The sequence below is a fragment of the Lontra canadensis genome, unplaced genomic scaffold (genome assembly GCF_010015895.1).
Source record: "Lontra canadensis isolate GAN:19392208 unplaced genomic scaffold, GSC_riverotter_1.0 scaffold5, whole genome shotgun sequence".
Taxonomy (NCBI): Eukaryota; Metazoa; Chordata; class Mammalia; order Carnivora; family Mustelidae; genus Lontra; species Lontra canadensis.
Window position 1 is genome coordinate 42230453 of NW_022630999.1, and position 24904 is coordinate 42255356.

The window sequence follows — 24904 nt, forward strand, 5'->3', positions numbered from 1 at the left end:
AAACATACAGATATTTAAATGTATTAAACAGATTTTCTGTTTTTAATGTATCAATATTCTAATCACTATACATAAGCCATATGTTATTTTAGTGATACGTTCATATGTTTTATTACCTAAAACATATTTTTTCTTCAAACAATTTCTGTTGTTCTATCAAGATAGCTTTCTCAAAAATTATAGACTTCACCTCAAAAATATGCTACCTCCTCCTTATTATTTATTATGGGCTTGTTTTCAGCATGTTATTTGCACAGGGTTATGGTGCAAGGTCGAGGGTGAGAAAGAATGCAGAACGAAGCTAGATCCACCAATGGATGGAACTGATTGTGACACTGGTAAGGTAAGTCATTCAAAGTCTAAGTTAATTAAGAACATGAAATGAGAGAGTCAATTATCATATGGCTTCACTTACTTGTGGAGCATAAGGAATAACATGTAGGACATTGGGAGATGGAGAAGAGAAGTGAGTTGGGGGAAATCAGAGAGGGACACAAACCATGAGAGACTGTGGACTCTGAGAAACAAACAGGATTTTGGAGGGGAGGGGGATGGGGATTGGGTGAGCCTGGTGGTAGGTATTATGGAGGGCACGTATTGCATGGAGCACTGGGTGTGGTGCATAAACAGTGCATTTTGGTGAAAAGAAAAAAAAAAAAAGAACATGGAATGAAATTCCAGAAACTCACACCTTCCTCTTCCAGTTAAATATGTATCCATCTTAATACCAGTGGAATACCTCCAGTAATTATATGAAAAATTTTTTCAGTATTTCATTCATTTTCAATTTTAACTTTCACATTGTACCAAATCTATGTTTGTTTTGTTAACATAAATGCAGGTATTTTTTTTTTATTGTTGATTATGAGAAGACTGAAAGATGTGTGTATCGCTTTAACCAAAAAATGAATTTATTTTTATTATTTAAGTTAAACATAGGTAAATAATCACAAATAATAGCATAATGTCAAACTTCCAGAGCTGATGAATCCTTTCAGTTATAAAACATTGTCTAAGAAAAGACAATGAGTAGAATTTGTCCTTGTCATTTCAAGCATTATATATAAAATATTTTAATTGACATTTTGAAGATCAGTAAATATTTAGCTATCTAAGTTCTTTAATGTGTTTCATAGGGTTTCAGGAAAATTTATTAGTATACATTTTCATATCAAAGTAATTGCTGTTGAAAAATTAATTTTTCTTTTGATTTTCATATCAAAATTATTGCTGTTGAAAATTAATTTTCTGTTCAAGATTATGAAGGAGGTAGATCTCATCTAAATATATAGTGATAGTTAATCAAAAGATAACAGTTCAATAGCTTACATTACTTTCTAATTTTTATTCTATAAAGAGAAAACAGAATGGTTAATCATTTTACTCATTAGATATAAAATCAGAAACCTCGCCTCTGAAGAACAGACATGTTTATTTCATTTAAAAAGAAACAACAATATAAAGCTTACTTGGAGTGAATTACTTAATGAAAACAATGAAGTTATGTTGACTGCTAGATTAAAAACACGTTTTTAAAAATGGACATAATGGAATTTCAGCAATTCCACTGCTAGAATTTTGTGCAAAGGAAATACATGTGTTTCACAAAAATAGATGTGTGTGCATATAAACACACACACACACACAGGCACACAAATACTTATGTAAGCTTGCAGTTTGCAATGATGAGGCATGAGAAACAATGAAAATATTCGTGATGTGAGGAATGGTTACAATGTAGCTGTTAAACGAATGAGGTAGATAAATATGTACAAACTGGAAAAAAGACATGATGGTTAATACACAGGCACCTCAAGAAAAATAATCCTTTATGATACCTTTTGATATTTACCAAAAAACTGGTTATAAATACACACATACATTGTATACATTCCTAAACTAATAGAAAATGGTTTGAAAATATAAACTCTAAGCTGTAATTAGTAGTTAGCTCTTGAGAGGGAAATGGAATTGATGACTGAAAGCAGGGTAGCTGAGGGAAAATAAAATTATTTTCCCAGACACTTTTGGATTGTTTGACATAATCATGTAGTCATTTATTACTTCTGTGATTTCTTTAATTAAAAAAGAAAAAAATATACAAACTGTTTAAGTACAAAATATCTTTTAAGACTAGAAATGTTTTATCACTAGATACAATCAACAGAAAAATGTTTTCTTGAAAGGGAATTTCTCTTAATTATCAGCCAGTTGTTTATGGACCATGCCAGATGTTTTTCTGTGAGTTTATATGGAGAGTCAGAATCTGAGTTGGTTTTATTTATTTATTTTTTATTATACACAAGTACAATAATGTGTGCATATTGGGCAAGCCTCACAGTATTATGTTGAGTAATTTATTGCTGGAATCATAAAACTCTCCACCAACTATAATTTTTATTGTTCCTGAAACATGAAAACCATAATAAACAAAGATAACCAACTATTCAGCAGTATTTCTTCAAACATCACACAGCCCATTCATCTTAGTTCTTTAACAATATAAAATCTCTTCATTTTTACAAACTGATGTCCTCAATATTTTTCCGCTATTATTTTTTCCATCTGATATTTATGAAAATGATTTCCATTATTGAAGGTCTCTAAAATAAACTTATTCTTTAAGCCATCAAAATTGCAATTGCTCTGGGGCGCCTGAGTGGCTCAGTGGGTTAAGCTGCTGCCTTTGGCTCAGGTCATGATCTCAGGGTCCTGGGATCAAGCCCCACATCGGGCTCTCTGCTCAGCAGGGAGCCTGCTTTCCTTCCTCTCTCTCTGCCTGCCTCTCTGTCTACTTGTGATCTCTCTCTGTCAAATAAATATATAAAATCTTTAAAAAAAATTGCAATTGCTCATCAAAAGTAAAATGTTTTTATTTCCCTTTAATTGTGCTAACAGTATTCTTTTAGTGGTTCTGTAATGCTTTGTGTATTGAAATAACTAATGGACTTCTCAGTTCCTCAGGTCATGTGGGCTTCTTCAAATATCCATTTGTTGCAGCTGTTGTAGAAGCCATTGTGAAAATAGCTTCCAACACTCTGCCTAGTAGTGCTGTAGTGTTAAAATATTTGAACGCTTTCAACCTCACACAAAACACTGCTCGCCTGGCCCATTGCAAACCAAGAAACTAAACTGGGAATCTTTTAATAGTTTGTTACAAAATTTTGTAATCGTGTAATTTTTTATAGTGTATCCTGATGTTGATCCAGCTATATAGCTAGTTCATCTAAGAGTGTATAATTAAGTCTGAGAAGGTGCCTACAGAATTTTATGATTCAAAATAATTGTAAAGATGGGGATTTATTTACAATTTCTGCATAGGCTTTTCCAAATTAAAAGCAACCCTTTTCTTTCTTCTCTTCTCTTTATAATACTATCATCTGTGTTTACATTTACATTTAACAGATGCTAAAGAGTTGGTAAATGACTTAGTAAAAACCAAGAAAGGTATGTTTTTTTCTCGGACAATACTTGCTAGGAATTGGGGGAGAGGAAAGGAAAGTTAAATGCAAATTTAGTAAAGTTTTAGCCTGTTTTGAAGAATTCTACATAATATATTTTATTTACTTCCCTAAATTGAGATTCTTAAATTTTACTATTGTAATTCTTTATTAAAAATATAACAACTGTAATATCCTTATACTCACACATTTGTATATGTAGATTTTATTGCCTCTGTCCTCCTCTTCTCTCATCCAACAATGTATTTATAAGAAGATTTGATTGGACAATGATGTTCCCCTGGTCATCTTCACAGACCTCTTCCAATCTTATGTTTTTATGAACTTCCCAGACATGTCCACCTAGAAATTTGATAGAATGGAAATGCAGTCAATTTTTTATGTCATGTACTGTCTCAGAAATAATCTATATTTTTATATTTCATTAGCATTTTCATAAATTAGACTGAATTAGTAGATATGACAAATTTTATATTTTTTTAACCAGGTATAATATTTCTTGAGGCTCAAAAATACAAAAGAAGAAAAATATGCTGCCAGAAAACATATGAAAATCATCATTAAGGTCATTTTATATATAAACCAAATGGAATATATTATATGATAATTTAAACAAAAACCAAATGGAATGAATTGTATGATCATTTAAACAGAACATTTAACACTTCTTTCAGTGTTGAAGTACAACACCACCTAGAAGACACAAAGACAGGTTCTCCATGGTTTCATCCAGAGATCTGGTTCTCTGCAAAGTGATGACTTTAAATACTGTACTATACTTTCTTTAGAGTTCACTGATTTATGTATGCAAATTTGACTTCTATATCTGTTTCCATTTCTCTTCATCTGCCCAGTGTGCTCTGGTTTAAATGATGTACAAGTCCAGATGCTGGTCTTTCACAGCATATTTTTAGCCTGCTGGGAATGATTGCCCAGCCTTTCAATGACAGCTTGCTGCTAAATGAGCAAGGAGCTATGATACACACCACAGAAAGCACAAACACCATTTAAATAGGCCAAAACAATTTGACCCACTGAAGTTTGACAGCTTTCATGTTGATTTTTTTTTTTTCATGAATGGCATTAGATTGTTATCCTTAAAGCCAGTAAACTATTTAAAAGGACATGGTTTCCCCCCTTCTGCAGTTTTCAGACTGAATCTTCACACAAAATTGCAATTTAATGACAATCTTCATACAAAATCTCAATGTAATGTGCTATCAATACACTCTGAGTTGTTGAGATTTTTTTCAAGCATTGATTTAAAGCTTATTGTATCTAAAAGAGGTTGAATTTCAAGTTTGACATTATGGAAAAAATCTGCAGGAACTAATTATTTTATTGCCTAGAAAAGCATTAACTGGGCTACACAAAACCATGTAGCATAGTTTTTTTCCTAAATTGTCTCTTTAATAACCATCTCAAATAATTTAATAACCATCTCAAAATAAATTCTAAAGAAATATAGATCAGTTTAGATCAGGATGAATAGAGTTTTGATTAGACTTCTAGAAACTTATTAATGATATTAATATAATAATACATACAATTTATCATTATCATCATTAATTATTGTTAACTTTTATTAAGTATGGACTACATATTGTGCTTAGTGCTTCATTCTATTCCTGCAAAATCCATTAGGTAAATATGATTATCATTCACATTTTGAAATGAGAAATGTGAAGATTAGAGTGTTTCTGTAATTTCTGCAAAAATCCCTAATAAGTCATGTTGCTCTTAAGTGTAGAAAATTGTTTAGGTCTGGAAGGATAAGCTTGCTCAACTCCATCATTATACAGTCATGAATCTGAATTTTGCAAATATTTTCTTATTATTCTCAACATAATTTTGTTCAGTTAATTTTACTTTTAACATGTTTGCCGTGATCCTGATGTATCTGATTTTTCCGAAATAAGGAGAAATCCAAGTCTTCCACGTCTGGGCACCCATTCCTGGGTGGCCACAGAAACTGCCTCTTTGGCTGCCTTTGTTTGAAGTGGATAAAAATATAATTATAAACAAGAGAATGAGTAGAGTCCTTTCTCTTCTTTCGTGATTATCTTTCTCAGTTAATCAATAGAAAACAAGTTGCAGAATAACTGGAAGGAAATGATGAAATTTCAAAGAATCCAATTGCCTAAGTCTTTTAAGTAAACTGCTTTCAAACAAAAACTTGCTGTAATGTTAACGTTTATGTTTGATGGGAACTCTTTCAGAAAAAAGAAAGAGGTCATGAAGGGAAGTGTTGAAGTTAAATCAGGGTTTTTTGTTTTGGGGTTTTTTTAATTATAAGGAAAGAAAACCACCAACCTTTCAAATCACAGTCATTAAGTTTGCTAAAATGTCTCCTTCACTCCAGTTATGCAAGAACATTTAGGTTTTATTCTCCATTCTGACGTAGGACTCTGCTTCTGTCATGTGTCCATTTTAAACTGTTAACGTTTCTCAGACTGTGTTAGTTTTCCTTTCATGGCTGTGCCACCCCAACTTCCCTCTTTACCCTGTCTCTGTCATACGTACTGAATTCTCAGAGCTGTAGGGCGAATACATGTGCACTGTTTTCATAATAAGACTGTGTGATCTGACGTGAGAACTGGGAGAACGGACCATTCTACTGCTATGACAAGAAGCAAGTGCCAACTTGGGTTTGGTCTTTTTCAGTTCATATGTGTGGGGCTCTAGTAGGTGTGATTTAATCACAATTCCAGTGACTCTGTAGGCCAGTGAATGATTTTCCGTTGTGCCCTGATTTGTTCACCTAAGACATAACTTTTGGAATAGTGGTGTAAGGCTGGAGAATGTACCAGCAGGACCTTGGCACCTGGACATGTGGCCGGAGAGTGGAGCGAGTGGAGCCCCTGTAGCCGAACCTGCGGTTCTGGGATCAGCAGTCGAGAGCGCAAATGTCCTGGGTAAACGCAAAGCTCCTGGATTGGGGGAGGGCATTTTTTCCCTCAATTTCCAAAAGCAAAGGTTTTACTGATAAACAGTGTTGGAAGGCAGAAGAAGCCTCTCAAATCCCTACCCCATGTTGGGTAACAGAAAAATCCCTCAAGTTGTTTAAATGATATAAAATCCCCCAAGAAGAAAATGAGACCAACCCCTCTCAGAACAAAGAATTAAATGTTGCACGGGGTGGTTTCTTGGGTAAATCGAAGAAACTGGTGCGTTCAAATGAGCAGGGAGACATGCATTAGATGAAGTGAGTCCATGATTAAGGGAACTGTGAGAAGGCAGAAAGGTGAATAGGACTTAAGGAAGGTAGGGAAGGAGAACAAAATCAATGTCAATATAAGCCAGTAGTCTTGAGAAATGAAGACGTGCTAGCATGTATGCAGATAGGGAGCATTTCAGGGTCTGCTCACCCAAACCCAGTCACTTGCTAGAGTGATCCCAGGAAAGCACATGAGAAAATCATTTCAGCTCTATGCTTTTACTCTTGGTGTGAGCTCAGTGGCCCGATTCCTTCAAAAGCAATTTTAAAGAAAGGGTGTGAAAACATTAGAACCAACTCCATCACAGGAATCACAGGCTTTCCATTTGGCCCCCAGCCTCTGCCCTTTACTCTTCCATGTCTATGGCAGGTTGGCTTTTATTTATCAGGTGTTTTAGAAGTTAACTTGATCAAGGATACGGAGAAAAAAAAAATATATATATATATATTTTATATATATATTATATATAATATATATATTTTTATATATATGTATATAATAATATATATATTTATATGGTTTTTAATAAGCATGTAGATTTCCTACCACTAGCAATCATTTAACGTGTCCACATTTTCCAAAATAGATTTAATATAAAGGATTCTACCTTTTTAATTTAATGCCTTTAAATTTTTTAAATGAGTAATTAACATTAAAATAAGATAAAATTGACTATTTGTACTATCTTTTCTAGGCTAGGCTCTGAAGCAAGGGATTGTAATGGTCCCAGAAAACAATACAGAATATGTGAGAATCCACCTTGTCCTGCAGGTTTGCCTGGATTCAGAGACTGGCAATGTCAGGCCTATAGTGTTAGAACTTCATACCCAAAGCATGTTCTTCAGTGGCAAGCTGTCATGGATGAAGGTATGACTCACATCGCCACCATCTTTTTTTGTTTGTTTATTTATTTTTATTGTGTTATGTTAGTCATCATACAGTACATCATTAGTTTTTGATGCAGTGTTCCATGATTCATTGTCACCACCATCTTAATGAAGTAGATTTCTAAATCTGCCAAGTATTTGACAGTAGTAGTCAATGTTATTTAACAGATGATACAGATTATATTCTAAATATATATTCTAAATATTTCAGAGCTCTCTTTTTTCATCCCTTAATGACCTATAACAGTCACAAGCACTGACTCCAAGTATATTTTTTAAATGCAGAGTATGTTATTACACATCAATTAGAGGAACTAAAATTTTTTTTAAAGTAACAGTAGGAAATGCTGCTGAGGATGAGGAGAAACTGGATCTCCTGTGTTGCTGATTGGAATGTAAATGGTACAGCCACTCTGAAAAATAGCTTGGTAGTTTCTTAAATAACTCAACATACATTTTTCATACAATTTAGGAAACACACTCTTGGGCATTTTCCCCAGTGAAGTGAAAATTTACAACTGTTAAAAAATCCCATGAAAGAATGTTCATAGCAGCTTTATTTTCAATAACCCAAAAAATGGAAGCAACCAAAAAAGTTCTGAGTACCTAACAGTCAGACACACTGAGGTACATCCATACCCTGGGATATTATGTAGCAGTAAAAGGAACAAACTCTTGATTTGTGTAGTAACTTAGTGGATTTCAGAGCTTTATGCTGAGTGAGAACAACCAATCTCAAAACATCAAATATTCTGTGCTTCCACTTATATAACTTATAACACACACACACACACACACACACACACATATATATATAGTATATAATATAATCTATGATTATATGTATATATATATATATATATATAATGTCAAAATGTAGAGATGTTAAACAGAATAAAGGTTGCCAAAAGTCAGGGATGGTGGTGGGGAAAAGGATGGTTGTTACTATAAAGGGGTAGCATAAGACAGAACTTTGTGCTGATAAAATACTTAAATATATTGATTGTGCTGGTGGTTGTGAAATTTACAAATGTGATAAAATGGTATGGGGTATACACATACCTGTATCAGTGTCCATTTCCTAGGTTTGCTATTGTACTGTAGTTAACCAAAGTGTAACCACTGGGGTAAACCAGGGATAAGGCACATGAGATCTCTGTAGTATTTTTGCAACTTCCTTAAATCTTTAATTATTTCAGAATAAGAATGTTAAGAAAACTATATGCTGCTTCATTATTTAAGAATTAGTTGGGGGGGGGGCGTTTTGGTGCTTCAGTCGGTTAAGCACCTGACTCTTAGTTTCGGCTCAGGTCATAGTCCAGAATCAGACTCGATGCTCAGCAAGGAGTCTGCTTAAGATTTTTCTATGCCTCTTCTGCTTATGCTCTCTCTAGTAAATAAATAAATCTTTTTAAAAAGAGAATTATTGGGGTGCCTGGGTGGCTCAGTGGGTTAAAGCCTCTGCCTTCAGCTCAGGTCATGATCTCAGGGTCCTGGGATTGAGCCCCGCATCGGGCTCTCTGCTCAGCAGGGAGCCTGCTTTCTCCTTTCTCTCTGCCTGCCTCTCTGCCTACTTGTGATCTCTGTCTATCAAATAAATAAACAAAATCTTTATAAGAAAAAAATAAAATAAAATAAATAAAAAGAGAATTATTTACAAATAACTTCATAACTTCTTTATTTAAGATATTTCCTGCCCATGGTAAGTCAGTGAGCTATGAGTTTGAGCTGCAGGTACCAAACATGGTGATGAATTCTCTGACTTACCTGACCATCAGGCCCCCATTTTCTCCTGTCCTTATTTCTCCCCTTAGCCAGTTTGGACTGTGCTTTTCCTTCATTTCAACAACATGCCTATCAACAGCCTAAATTCTATTGTTGATGGATTTCAATGTACCTAACTGACAGAACCCTTCTCTCCATGTAAGCATGTGAGAATAGAAGCACTAATGACAACGGCCAAATAACAAGGCCGATTCCTCCACTATAGATAAGTAGTGTTACGTGTTTGATAGTGAGAGGATGAGGAGGTAATCTCCCTTCTCTTACCTCGCATCTCCTCTAGAACCTTATTTCCCTGTCAGTTTGCACTCCAGATCTTGGTCTTGTTTAACTGCCTCAAACATGCCATGTTTTCTTCCCCTTGATGGCCTCCAAACATACTGTTTCCTAAGCTGAGACGACATGATAGTACCATCCTCTGTTCACACTATTCTCTTAATAAATGGTACCTTCTTCTTTCCAGATGCTTAGAGTTGCCATTTTTTCTTTTCTTTTACTATACATTCAAAATATCAGTAAGGTGACACTAGCCTTATCTTTTTTAATTCCAGCGTAGTTAACACACAGTGTTATGTTAGTTTCGAGTGTATGATACTGTGATTCAGCATTTCCATCCGTGATTCAGCGCTCATCAAGCCAAGTGTACTCTTACTCTCCTTCACCTGTTTCCCCCATCCTCTCATCCACCTCCCCTCTGGTAACCATCAGTTTGTTCTCTAGAGTTAAGAGTCTGTTTTTTGGGGGCGCCTGGGTGGCTCAGTGGGTTAAAGCCTCTGCCTTCGGCTCAGGTCATGATCCCGGGGTCCTGGGATCGAGCCCCGCATCGGGCTCTCTGCTCAGCGGGGAGCCTGCTTCCTCCTCTCTCTCTGCCTGCCTCTCTGCCTACTTGTGATCTCTGTCAAATAAATAAATAAACAAAATCTTAAAAAAAAAAAAAGAGTCTGTTTTTTGGCTTGTCTCTTTTTTATTTTGTTAATTTGTTTCTTAAATTCCGTATTTGAGTGAATTGTATAGAATTTCCCTTTTTGTGACTTATTACACTTAGCATTACACTCTAGATTCATCCATATTGATACAAATGGCAAGATTTCATTCTTTTTTAATGGGTGGGAACTTATCTTTGAAGTACATGTAGCGTCTGATCATTTCCCAATATTGTCAGGACTCCTCCCCTGGTACAAGCCACCGTCTCTGCCCCAGGGTTGCAACAAGCCATCTAACTGGTCTTTATGCCTGTGTTCTCCTTAAGTCTCAACAGCCAGAGTGATACATTTAAATTGTCAGTCATGTCCTGTTACTCTTCCAATTCACTGAAAGTCCATATTCATTCCTTCTAAAGGGAAGACCTTAAGGAGCTCTGCCACCTGGCTTCTTCCTACTCTCAGATTTCATCTCCACTATTCCCCATCACCCTTTCAGCTACATTGGCTCCCTTGGTCTTCCTAGAATAAGTCCTAGTGTCTTGGAAGCTCTTCCTTTCCTTACTATAACACTGTCTTCAGATATCCATAGCCTTCATTCTCTTACCTCCTTCAGGTCTTTTGTTAAATAGTAACTCAGTGCCTTTTCTTTCCCTGCTTTATTCTTTTTTCACAGAACTCATCACCATCTGCCATAATACTTTTACTTTTTTTTTTTTTAAGATTTTATTTATTTATTTGACAGATAGAGACCAGAAGTGCTCAGAGAGGCAGGCAGGGAGAGAGAGAGGGGGAAGCAGGCTCCTGCAAGCAGAGAGCCTGATGCGGGGCTTGATCCCAGGACCCTGAGATCATGACCTGAGCCGAAGGCAGAGGCTTTAACCCACTGAGCCACCCAGGCAACCCTACTTTTACTTTTATTTATTACATTCCTCCCATAATTGTTGGAAGAGCAGGGATTATCCTATTTTTGCACTGCTGTATGTGTAGCACTGTGAACAGTATCTGAATGGAGTAGGCACTTAATAAACTCAGTGAATGAGTGATATGCCTTACAGGTATTTTCTAATGATCTGTCCTGGCCCCTCTTCTCACTAAACATTCTCCTTGGGATAATATTACTTTGTTCACTAGGTTTTATTTATCATCTATATGGTGAAGGAACACTGGTATTTATTTCCAACCCAGATCTCTCCATCATGAGCCCTTTCATCACTTACCCTTCTGTTACATGGACCTCTCTACTCAGCATCTCATTATTTCTGACTCAACACACCCCTTTCCTTCTCTCTTGGTCCTACCATCTGCTTCTCTCATGCTCTCTCACAACAGAATGGCATCATGATCAACCTCATTCCTAATTAGCCAGTATCATTCATCCTCAGTCTCCATTCATCTGGAATCAAATAGCAAGCCCTATTAGTCCAAAACTTTCTTCTCCCAGCATGTTGGCTCATGATTGCACTCTCTTGAACCTGGATTCTCAAACAACTTCCTTGTCTCTCTCTGACCAGTCTTCTCCAGCCCCTGCTTCTCATTTTGGCCAGACTTGCCTTTTAAAGGCTGGATCTGTCAGCTACTATACCAAGTAATACCCTTCCATGAGCCCCACTGCTCTCAGAACCAATCTTAAACATCACTGCCTGGTTTCTAAGGCTGTTTGTGTGGCCTGCCCCTTTAGCTTGTCTGACCTCATCTCCATCAGTCACTTCTGTGTTCTCCAGCACACACAGGCCAACTTCCATTCCATCTCTCATATATATCATGCTCTCTTAGATATGGGCCTGTAAACATGCTAGTTTCTTGGCATAATACCTTTTATTTCTCGAGGTTTGTTCTCTCTCTTGCTCTCACCCCATTTATTTATCAGAAAAAAATGTCTGTTGATTTTTTTTTTTTACTCAGTTTATGTCAAGTTTCCTAGTATCTCTAGGAAAAAAGAATCCCCCTGATCCTCCAAATTGGGTATGTGCTTGTTCTAAGCCCTCCCAAACACCCTATTATAGCAGGTTTTAATGTTTCTGTGTTCTGTTATCTATGTTTAGTGGAGAGACTGCAGATATTAAGCTTCTGACAAATATTTGTTGCATATATTTGTTGTATCAATTTTTGTTGTAGAAATGATATGACTGCTCAAACAATGAAAATTATTATCTGATCCTCTGAGGATTAATCCTATCTCTGCCTCTAACTGGCTGTGCAGTTTGATACTATTAAAGTTATTTGAAACCTGTTCATTCAGAAATGAGGTAAGAGAAAGGAAACAGGTTCCCTCCAAATTAAAAAAAAAATCAGGTTTGGATGGGGGTCTATTTAAAATATTAAAACCTCTTATAAAATCATGTTTATCATCAGAATGATCCATAATAAATATTTATATAATTAGTCAGCTAGTCTTCTTTATAATTTCGCAACACAAACCCATCAAACACATCAGTCTGTATGATAAATAAAATACCCAACAGTAGTCTTTGTGTGTTACATGACACTATGGAAGAAAGTGAAATATATGATTCTTTTAAAAACACAGCATATGACACCTTAAAATGCAAGGGGCTATTTCTGTTATTCTTATGTAATACATGAAACTGTGGCTAGGAAAATTAAATACAGGGTATCAATGCTGAAGTGAACAGTTATTTTTAGAGGACAAATAAAAGAGGCATGTCTTTAACATTCAGGTATTTTACATACACTGTGCTGAGATTTGGCCGAAATCCATGTTTAATGCATATCTTGGAAAGGGTTGGTCTCTTAAATCAAGACAAAGCCTGACTGCCAAGTGAGTACTGGCATGTTACATGGATCACTCTAAAGTCACAATCTCAAGGGTATACTCCAGGAAGGAAGATTGGGATCAAATGTTTATGTCATCTGTAAAGCACAGTGAATTGACAATATGTTGTAAAAGGAGAAATAGGAAGATTTTTATCTGAATTCTTGTATGGAATATGAATGGAATTTTCTAGACGAAAATTATTCTATCTGGTTTGCTCCTCTCTTCAATGAAAACTCCAGAAAGAGAAGTACATATATATACATATGCATAATAATACACACACACACACACACATATATAAAACCACTTTTAAAGTGTTGCAATTATAGCAGTTCTTTTTAAGTCCAATGATATGACATAGTAAGTAGTCATTGAATAAACATAACCTACTTTGAGGTGTGAGAGCATACTGAAATGCTTTATTGCGGCTTATAATGGCATCTTAAAGGAAAATTTCAAAACCATGCACATTGAAGGCCATGTTCCAACTCCCCAGAATTGTTCAGAGCAGTATTCAGAAGCCACATGTGAAAACTGTTTGAAATGTTCAATTCTGAAGGCTCATTTAACTGTCTGTCTTCTCTTTGCAAAGTGATACCCTGTTCCATGCCTCTGGCTGTTATTTGGTATTTATAGAATCCCATCAGCATACGTGGAACTTTACTGAAGACATAAGCGAAGATCAGTGTCAAAGACTGTAAACTATTTTCCATTCTATTTATATGAGCTTAATAAACAGTAAAGGGCCTGGCTGGTATCAAGCCAACAGAGTAGTAATGTAGCATGGAAATTGCTCTGAAGTTTCAGATTTGGATAATTCTCCTACTGGTCTTACCAAATACTACAGTTCTTCTGTAGGATGCTTAGAAATAGAAACAGCCCTTTAAAAATATTTTGTCACTCTTGACTGAGCCTGATAGTCAAGCGTTTTAACTCTACCTGTCCTAGCTTATTGCTTAATGAAGCACTGAAGAAGACTGCCAGGCATTCAGAAACTCTTCACCCAGAGTGGTGTTCCTCCCCTAGATATCACATATACTGACATGCTTTCCGAAGAAGCAATGGAGGGAGTTGAGCCCTAGCTAGCCCTTCAGCAATTGTGAGCTCCACTGGATGTTCTCATGGGATTGTGTTGCGTTTCTACACATCCTTATAATGGAAGATCTTGAGAGAATTGCTCGTCTTAGAAATTCTTTTTTCTCCATTTAGTCATCTTTCAATTAGAAAATGCCAAATGCTTTGGCTCACAAATGTGTGTATGGGAATTTAGAAGTAACACATCAAGAAAGTCTTCATGAACGAAGTAAATCTGAAATAGCCGGAATTCTCCGATGTACTTAAATAAAGGGCAGTTCATTCCAAAAGATACGAGCAAGAAATGGTGGTGTGTAAAATATTTGGGGGCAAGAATCATTGGTTTGTCCGTGGTAGAGATTTGGTGCCAGAAAATAAGTGATACATTTTGAAAATAATCTGAAGATGTATTTCTGAAGGAGATAAGTATTCATTGGACATCTATTTTTTCCCCCAGGCATCCTCTCATTTACTGCTCATAATAACTACTCTAGAGTTACATTATTCAATTCACATCAATTATATTTTTTACTCAACAACTGTCCTGAAAAATAAAGCTTACAAGATAAAAATATTTGTGGAGTAACTTTTGCTCATTTTTTTTTATCCACTCTGTGTGTAGAAAAACCATGTGCTTTGTTTTGCTCTCCTGTTGGGAAAGAACAGCCTGTACTTCTGTCAGAAAAAGTGATGGATGGAACTTCATGTGGCTATCAGGGATTAGATGTCTGTGCAAACGGCAGGTGTCAGGTAAGACACTCCAGAAGGGAGACCGTATGTGTTGAGGGAGGGACCATATGTGCTGAAGGAGACCGTAGAGCTGAGGGAGACCATAGAGCTGAGGGACCGTTCTACCTCCTTTGAGCGGCTGCACAGGATTGTAGAAAGCTCTGCACCAAGATTCAAAAGCTGCGGATGGAGTCCTGATTCAACTATCATCTTGAGCAAATCTGATCTGCTTTGAAATTCCCTTTCTTCATGTGTCTAATGAAGGGTTTGGACTAGATAATCTATAAAATCCATGATTAGCTCAAAGAAACTGAGATTTTTATTCTGCAATGTACATATTACACATCTAAAGTGGCATTTTCTGTCAAAATATTCCAGACCCAAAATTCAAGTGCTCCATTTCTCCAAATCTTGTGTCCACGGCTGAGCCATGTGGCAAAAACCTATAAAATCAGTCCTTTTACTCACTTAATATTATGGTATTTTCAACATATTAGAACTAACTGATCTGTTCTTCTAATGCTTAAACACTTCATTTGCTCTTATCTTTCTTTTTAAAAATGATCTCTATTTACTACATGCATTTATGCACATTTCTTCATTTATCTTTAGAAAAGGAGAGCAAGTATGGACAGCATAGTGGGAAGATAAAAAGCTAGAACTTTGAAGTGACTATAATTCTACCACTTATAGTTCGCTTACCCCGGGAGATTAATAGGCAGAAAGATTAATGCCAATTGTCTTCATGTTCAACATCCATGTTGAGAAGGGAAGAAGACAAGAGTTGGGCACAGGGAGAAAGGGGGCTATGGTACAGTCACAACAGGACCTCAGCCCACCCTGTGAGGAGCATTGAAGTTGGGATGGCTCTTTAGAATTGTCCTCATTTGTGGCGAGAAACCCCGGCCTTTTTACCCCAAACATCGACAAGGGTCTGGCTGCAGACCGCACCAGAAGGGGAATGGGACCTTAGGATAGGTAGTTTTCTTCAGGCTAGGCGGTTTCTACAAAGGGAGAGCCATCAGCTGATAAACTGGGTAGGCATGGGAAGGAAATAAATTCCTTAGTTATAAAAGAGGTATCTGAGTGGCACAGCGCTGAATCCATGACAGCCAGTAAGAAACTATATTCTTGTGAAAATCACCTAAACTATGTATGCGCACAGTAACTAGTCCCTCAAATGAAGTTGTTAGACCAAAGGTCATTGACTTTTTTGTACCTTATGCTCCTTTGAGAATTTGATGAAAAGTTTCCTTTTTTCCCAGAAAAATGCATGTCTGTGCATCTGTGTGCACAGACACACACACGTGTGCTCTTGCAGGTGTGCACCAACATTTGAAAACGATTTCAAGGTATGGGTGGATCAACCTACATTCCAAGAGAGACTGTGGAATTCTGGGTATAAAATTGGAAATAATATGAAACTTAAATGCTTTCCCAGCTCTAAGATTTTATATTTTGCCAGCATGCTATAGAGTTGAAAGCACAGAATCATGTAATACCATTGGCATAAGAAAGAGTCTTATAATTACATTTTAATTTCCTTTATTTGTTAACAGCCTTGTCAGTAATCTAAAATGTAATTTTTCATTTTCCTGTAAAAAAAAATCATTGCAAGCATTTACCTATATACATTTTGTTTTCAGACCTGTATGTTGTACAAGTAAATCTTTTAACTTTATTTCACCGTTAGTGTTAATCTCTCAGGTTAGTGCATGTCTTCAATGAATTTATTCTTCCAAAAAATGTGTTTCCTTAACTGTATATGCCACATGCAATAGCCTAACTTGCTGTTATTTTCACCTCACAGTGTTTTGTAAGCCAGATCTTTTACAGAATCCCTAAATACAACAACAACAAAATTCTGTGTAAGCGCTCAGTGAATCTGATGGTTATAATTAAAGTTCCATGAAAGGGATTGTGTCTTCTGACAGAATTGGAATACTTCAAGATTCTGGCTTTTTAACTAAAATGCTACATGCAGTCTTTCAATATAATTAAAAGCATGCCACTTTTTTTTTTTTTTCCCTTTCTGGCAAGCTCCTATTTTTCAGCTTTGGCTACACAAAATACACAGTACCAAAACTGAAGGAGGACAGTTGAAAATAGATAGCTTTCTCCTTGTGACCCATTTTGCTTCTGATATTTCTGTTGTGGAAAAAGATAGAAAAAGCCCTTCTCTGTATTATCATGCTAACTGTCCATCTCCAACATGCCAGTGGTACTAAAGGGGGCCACCAGCAGAGCAATGACATTGCCTTTGCAAAGTCATTCATCCTCAACTTCTGGAGATATGTGGGTGTGTTGTGATAAGTATGGATACTTGAAACTATCAGTTACAAAATTTTTTTAAAAATCTCTTATTCTTATTTTTGAAATGTGTGACTATTGAGCCATGACATCATGTCTGTCTCTGGCTTTTATTGTAGGTTTACAGACTTGTCATATCCTGGTTACAAGGGTTGGAAATAACTAATAAGTTAGTAGGTACTAATTTTTTTCAGTCATTTAACTACTGTTCATTGAGTTTGTTGTATTTGCCAAGAAAAAAGCTAGGGATAGAGCATTAGAGTTGTGTTTATCATTTCAAAGCCACTCTAAACTCTACCATAAATTTTTCCTCAATTGTACATAAATGAAAGAATTTTTTTTTTTCAGGTCTTTTTATGGCTGCTGCTTAGTGAGCTCTTCTGTACCTTTGTTGTGTTTGGAGAATTTCCTATGGTGGCCACCTCTTTCATCTGTGACATTCTCTTTATTTCTCCCTGAATAAGCTTTGATTTGCAGATCACACTTCTCCACTAATGCATTGCTTTGTCCACCTCTTGACACTGATAGATCCCCCTTGATAAAAGGAAAGGATGCTCTATTATGCGGGTTTAATGTGATTTTGGCTTTCTCAGAATATTCATCGCGCAGCTGCATTTTATAATCTGCTTACTCCCCCCACCTGAACACCAACCACAGAAAAAGACCCTGTGTTTGTTCATGTTTTATTTAAGATGTTAAAAATTCCTCTAAAATAACTGTAACCTTATAAATGGGTGTTATCATCAGTCTCTCTTGCAACTCCTTGATTAAGGGTAATGGAATAATCATACCATTTAGTTCTGACAATACTGACATACTAAATTCTGCCCTTTGAGTCTGCACAACTTTGCAAATTATTAGCATATTTTCTGAACATCAATGGGAGACCAACATTATTCACTTGAAAAGAGTCAGTGATTTTATCCCAGAAAATTCATATTAACATAATTCTTTTGGAAGCAAATTGAAATGTATTTCCCCACTATTCATATTTTCTTACAGCGGCCATGGGGCCATGGGTTGTGAGCAGCCTTCCCCACATTCATGTGCTGGATGCCAAAGAAGATGGGGATAGAAGCTGATTCGTGAATTGTAGTGAAAATAAACATTCACATTTGATTTTCACAAAGTTAATATTTAATATCAGACTTTGCTTTGCAACCACCTTAAGAAGTGAAGCCTTCCACATAATGAAGTGTATCTGTTCTATGTTAAGTAGGATGAAGTAGATTAATAATATTGTGTTTAATAAAAATGTGATTTCCCTTGGGTTTTATATAAATTGAATTTGTCCCAATCATGTTTTTCCAAATTGCTTTAGGATACCATTTAATTCTTAATATGGGAAAAATACCCTCATCACTGTCCTGCTATTTGGTCACTTTATTGATGACATATTTGACATGAGCTTGCTCTATTAGTTTGCACCAGAGAATATGACATTTTACTAGTCTGTCAATTCAATATGTCTAGTCTGGAGATAATAGGTTTGTTCTAAATTAGTGATTAAAAAAAAGAAAAAAGGAGGGGGAAAAAAGCTCACTTTATGGTCTACTGTCAATCTCTTGTTACAGAAAGTTGGCTGCGATGGTTTATTAGGTTCTCTCGCCAGGGAGGATCACTGCGGTGTGTGCAATGGCAATGGAAAATCATGCAAAATCATTAAAGGGGATTTTAATCATACTAGAGGAGCAGGTAATTATTTTTTTTAATTTTTTCAGAATTACTAATCCAAACAGTCTTTGGGAACGGAGAGATTACACTGAAGTTGACTTAGAAATCACAGTTCTTACTCCCTAATTGAAGACTTTTGTAATGAGGATTGAGTGATTTTTTTTGTGATGACATATGATACATGTGACATGAGCCAGAGCCCGTGTCCCATTAATGTAAATATGAAGTCATCTGTTATGCATTTAATATATTGGATCAGAAAGGGAATAATCTAATTTGCATTGGCTAATGTTATCAGGTCTCTTCAGACCTTATTCTCCAATGTGAAGCATGATGTCTAATGGAGAATAATGATTTGTAACAGCCTGGAGCAGCTATATTGAGAGTATCAGTCTTCAGGTTTTCAGCTTTCAATTTTGTTTGTTTTTCCTTAATGTTTTCATTCAGTTTGAGGGAATACAATTTTGGAAATAGAGTCTGTAGCAGTGTAGCATAATGGAAACGATAACAGGGAGAGTCAGGAAATGTAGGATAAAGTTGCTTTGTCCACCTCTTTTTTTTTTATATCTTTTTTTTACTATAGTATCGTGGGATATATTAATAGTGGGAAGTCATCCTCTCCTCTCTTATATCCTTATTTAAAATACTGGTACTCCAGGGTTGTGAGAATGCAATGACCATGAAAGATCCACGTAGTGTGAGTTTTAAAGTGACCCACAACAAAAAGTGATAGGTTTGCTGTACTGACATATAACAACCCACGGGTTTGCTTTCTATGTAGAAAACACCTATCCAGTAGAAAACACTGGGTGTAAGCAGACATTTACATTAGCATCTTACCTGGACGTCTTCTCAACTATCTTTAGTATTTATGACTATATTTTCATCATTATTAGTATGCTTCTATTATATTCCTCAGTTTTTTCCCATTTTAAATTCTTTCAAATATCAAAAAAATCTGAGACTAAAGAATGTTTTAGTTTGAATACAAAGAGTGATCCATTTTTGTCTGAATAATTAAGAAAACTGAGTTCATTCTAGATACAAGAGGCCTTCAGAAAATAAAATGTAGACACAGCCCTCTAAAGTTGTATATAAACTTTTGCTGGGCCCTAGCAGAATAAAAGATACGTGAGCTTGAAGATCTTGAAGCCTAAAAATAACTGAAGCCCAGGGTAAATTGCAGATCAAAATCTCGACCTCCAAAGCTATGAAAAATGTGACAGGTCCTACAAGTCAAAATCCGCCAGAACTCATTTAGAGAAGTCATACTTTGCCATAATAGCCTCTCAGACTTTCATCTGCGAAGTACAGTTATAATGAGCTTTACAGGATGATTGTAGCGGAGGGGGGCTTACAGTATAGAAGTTCAAATGATGTCTGAAAGAACAAAGATTTTTTAAAGATACAAGAATTTTTTAGAGAATATTCTTGCATGGTAATTCAGTATGTATGGAAACAGTTCACTGAAGATTACTGGTATACATTCAGAACTAACATCTTTATTTCGTTGTAGTAACAGTTTGTTTTTCCACTAAGCATAGAAAACAGAAATGCCAGTTTAAAAATTAGTGATGCTTTTCGTTCTGACTGCATTTGTGTGGATACATTTTCCCCCAAGATTTCTAGTTCAAACCTCTGTTTTTTTATTGCACTTTGATTTCACTTTTGTTCATTTGTTCATTTTCTGTTGGTAATTCATGTTAATGGAAGCTATTATTTGGAAAATGTCTGAGATGCCTAAGATACTGGGATTATCGGAGACTAATAATGTTGCTTTTTTCCTTCCAACTCTATGCTAGTTTCACGTGACTCTCAGGGAAGAGACTAGAATTATTAGCTTGGACCATAAGATCCTGCATGGTGTTGTCCCTACCTGTCTTTCAGCATCATCTTAAACCAGCATTCCTTTCATTTCTAGATTTCTTATAGATGTTCAAACTGACCATGCTCCCTCTGGCATCTTGTATTTTAAAATATGGTTCTGTGAGCTTTCTCTTAGCTTTGCTGGCTCATTTCTAGACATCACTTAAATCTCAGTTCAAATGGCACTTCTTCAGTGAGCACTGGACAAACTCTACCTCCCATCACTAACAACTTGGTTAATGATACCATATTTGTGTCATACCTAGAGAGGCTCTAATCACATTTGTAAGTTACATTTCCTCGTCTTTCTTTCCCCACTAGTCTTTAAAAGATGAATCCGGAAAAATCTCATTACTACTTTTGTTTAACACCATATTACAAATGACCTGCATAATGTGTGATCCATTAATATTTATTAACATAATTAATAATGAAACATTATTTTTTAGCGAGTTTAAAAAACAAAAACCTGTGTAAGTCCTTAATTATATCATGAGCTTCATCTACTTGTGACTGAAGAATGTTTCTCTGGAGACAATTTTATCCTTATAGTTTATGGGCTTCCTAGAATTTCTTGAAGAAATTGAAGGCTTCTTTGGTCCAGCTGGCCATGCTCACTGTATATATTGTATGAGCAACACATGTGCAGACACATGTGGGTGTTTTCAGTCCTTGTGCTCTACTTAGAGTTTGCTAAATCATTTTTGTTGGAGCTAGAAAATAAACTTGAGGAGGTTTTTTTTTTTTTTTTAATCATGTCTTTCATTTCAACTTGCCTAGCTGCAGGATAAGTTTTTAAAGGAATTTTTAAAGATAAATTGTATTTTTGGCTGGTTGTAGAATTAGATAGCTAACCATATACACTAGGAAGAAATGGGCATAAAATGTGTTACTCTTTTTTAAAGATTTTATTTATTTATTTGACAGAGAGAGAGAGAGAGAGAGAGATCACAAGTAAGCAGAGAGGCAGGCAGAGAGAGAGAGGGAAGCAGGCTCCCTGCTGAGCAGAGAGCTGGATGCAGGGTTCAATCCCAGGACCCTGAGATCATGACCGGAGCCAAAGACAGAAGCTTAGCCCACTGAGCCACACAGGTGCCCCAAATGTATTATTCTTAATGGAAGAGATGATGATAGTGATCCTGTATAAGGAACACATGCTCTTAGACTTTTTGTTTGTATATTTGGCACAGCAGGAGGAGAGTCATACTGTTAAGTATTCTATTTTATGAAATAGTAACAGCGGGTCATAGCTAGATGCCCATGGTAGAATCAGACAGCTCTGAAGTCAGCTAATTACTGACAAAGCAGTCTTGAAAATAGTATTTTTTTTTCTTCCCTCTACCTTATTTTCTCATCTATCAAGTGAGAATGTAGTATCTACCTTGGATGTTATCATTACAATTAAATGAAAAATTTATGTCAATTGCCTATAATAGTGTCTAGCACATAGAAGTTGTTCAAAATGTGACATTTATCATTATTACTACCACGAAGATAATGACTGCTGTTGGCATTTTAAGAGGTCTGCTTAAGAACGGGCTCTCTGTCTGTTAAGTAGGATTTTTTTTTTAAGATTTTATTTATTTATTTGACAGACAGAGATCACAAGGAGGCAGAGAGGCAGACAGAGAGAGGGGAGGAAGCAGGTTCCCTGCTGAGCAGAGAGACCCATGTGGGGCTCGATCTCAGGACTCTGAGATCATGACCTGAGCCGAAGGCAGAGGCCTAACCCACTGAGCCACCCAGGTGCCCCAAATAGGATGTTTCTGTGTACAAAACCAACTATCCAACACGAGGATCAAATTTACGACATTGACATCACAGACTTTATTCAAACTGCTAAACTTGGCAATGGCCACCCTCGTATTCACTGATTTAAATATATGTTAACTAACTGGAATTTAAATCAAAACTTGCCAAAAAGTGCATTCTTAATTGTGCTAAATGACTTAATTATTGAAAACTATTTAGCCCCCCCCCCCAGTCATTGGCTATGGCTAAGACTTCAAATGTCTTCGCTCAGTATTTCTCTCCCTCCCTTCCCTCTTTAAACTCAGTCTAACTCATCTGTCCTTTAAGCCATTCCAGCTGAGTAATAGAGAATTGCTCCAGATGAATCTATGAACTTAGATATAACTGGTGTCCTAATGCACAGCAAACTCCTGAGTTTACTGCTAAACCCAAATAGGAATTGAGTTACTCCCTCTATTTCGCTCTCTCTCTCCACTCTTCTTTCTTAACATCCTGAAATTTAACATCATCTCCAAATACTTTGCTAAATTCCTTTGCTCAGAGATGAACAGTCACCTCTTGATTGTAACATCTGATGGGCTATCCGTTGTCACCTTTTTCTTTGATTTTTGTGTAGCTTTTGACACCACTGACCAACAGTTCCGCTAGAGATAATCCAATCCGTAGGATCCCACCTCACCAAAACAGTCAGATCTCCATCTTCTTGTGATTATTCCTTCTCTGGATTCTTTTTTATTTTCAGCCTGTTGAAAACTATGGCTGTCCTAGGTTGAGTCCTTCTCTTCTCTTCGTTTTCTCCAGTTACTTTCATGGCTGATATTACTGCCTCACAAAAGTACTCCCCTCACCTGATTTTTGTCTGGAGTTCCAGATGTTCCAGAGTTCTTAGCAGATATTTTTACTAGTGTGTTACATGGTTTTATTAAGTACAAATTGCAAAGTCAAACTTATCAGATTACTACCAAAACTTGACTTCCATGTTCTTATAAACTATGGCTGCATTCTCACAGAAGTAAGAAGAATGCATTTGTGTTCAGTGTTTATTTCCCCACTTTCTACTGGTTGTCAAGTTCAGAATTTTTTTTTTTTCTTCACAGGGCCCTATAGATTTTCTTCCTTAGCTTCTCATATTCCTGGGATTTTTACATTAGCTTCCTGATAACTGTTATGTATAACTATATCCCCAGGCATCCTGAGTACTGCTGTCGGATAAAGCTTCTCCAAGCCAGGGGTGCCTGGATGGCTCAGTGGGTTGAGCCTCTGCCTTTGGCTCAGGTCATGATCTCAAGGTCCTGGGATCAAACCCTTCATAGGGCTCTCTGTTCAGCGGGGAGCCTGCTTTCCCCTCTCACTCTGCCTGCCTCTCTACCTACTTGTGATTGATTGATCTCTCTCTCTCTCTCTCTCTCTCTGTCAAATAAATAAATTAATTAAATTAAATTTAAAAAGCTTTCCCAAGCCATTGTTCACAGGAATCAATTCAGTGTCTTGGGCATGCATTAAAACCCTCTTTAACAGAGACATGTTCTAACACCTCCTCTTTCTGACAGAATTATTTTATTGACATGCTACTAAAAATATTACTGAGTCTCTTACTTTCCCTTTCATACAGCGAACTCATACTTTTTCTATACATATCCAAATCCTGCCCATTCTTCAGAGACGGCTCGTCTGTTTACTTTTTGGTGAAGCTTTTCTTGACTCTCTGAAATGTTTTGTGAATTAGAGTGATTCCAGCTGATGCCAGTGTTTCTCAAACATGAGTCATATATATAACACTTTAAAAGGAAAACAAGAAAAAAAAATCCCACTTCTGTGAATTAAAAATAGCAGTGAAACTTTCGAGTGATGATGTGATCAGGTTAAGAGGACAGTTGAAACATGGGTTTATATTCCTAAGCAGGGAATTAACCATATCATCTTGCATATGATCTCCTTTACATAATTTTGGAAGTTTTCTGAACTCATATTTGTGCAAGGTATTTTTGCCTTTTCTTTCCAATTTCATTATGAGCTCACTGAGTGCCCAGATCTTCTTACCGTACTTTTGTGTATAAATTGGCAGTAAGCATTTGTTTCTATTTTCATTACTGCTTATTTTGTTCATTTTTAAAGTGATAGTGCTTGTGTGGTTTGGTGTTACTAAAAATGGTTAAATTGGATGAGCAGCATTCACTAATAGAAATTATTATTTGAAAAGCCCATGCCCCAAATTCCAGCCACTGCCCCCAGGTGGGGTGTATGCTACCTTTGGCTATATACCAATAATTGTAAACCTTTTCAGGAATTTGAATAATTAAGCAACAGATGACAATTCTGGGATTTGTTATAGTGCCTTTTTTTTTAAGATTATTTATTTTTTTATTTGACAGACAGAGATCACAAATAGGCAGAGAAGCAGGCAGAGAGAGAAGGAAGCAGGCTCCCTGCTGAGCAGAGAGTCCGATGTGGG

At 36.3% G+C, this 24904-nt stretch overlaps 1 protein-coding gene across 1 annotated transcript in view; it reads left to right on the top strand.

The window, feature by feature from the left end:
* The window catches only part of ADAMTS19 (ADAM metallopeptidase with thrombospondin type 1 motif 19), a 250022-nt gene that overhangs the window by 160772 nt on the left and 64346 nt on the right, over positions 1 to 24904 (top strand). Inside the window, exons 11-15 of the mRNA XM_032851974.1 lie at positions 242 to 343; positions 6246 to 6376; positions 7374 to 7546; positions 14744 to 14871; positions 18735 to 18855. Of these exons, the coding sequence (XP_032707865.1) occupies positions 242 to 343; positions 6246 to 6376; positions 7374 to 7546; positions 14744 to 14871; positions 18735 to 18855 (655 nt within the window). The remainder of the gene's footprint in view (positions 1 to 241; positions 344 to 6245; positions 6377 to 7373; positions 7547 to 14743; positions 14872 to 18734; positions 18856 to 24904) is intronic.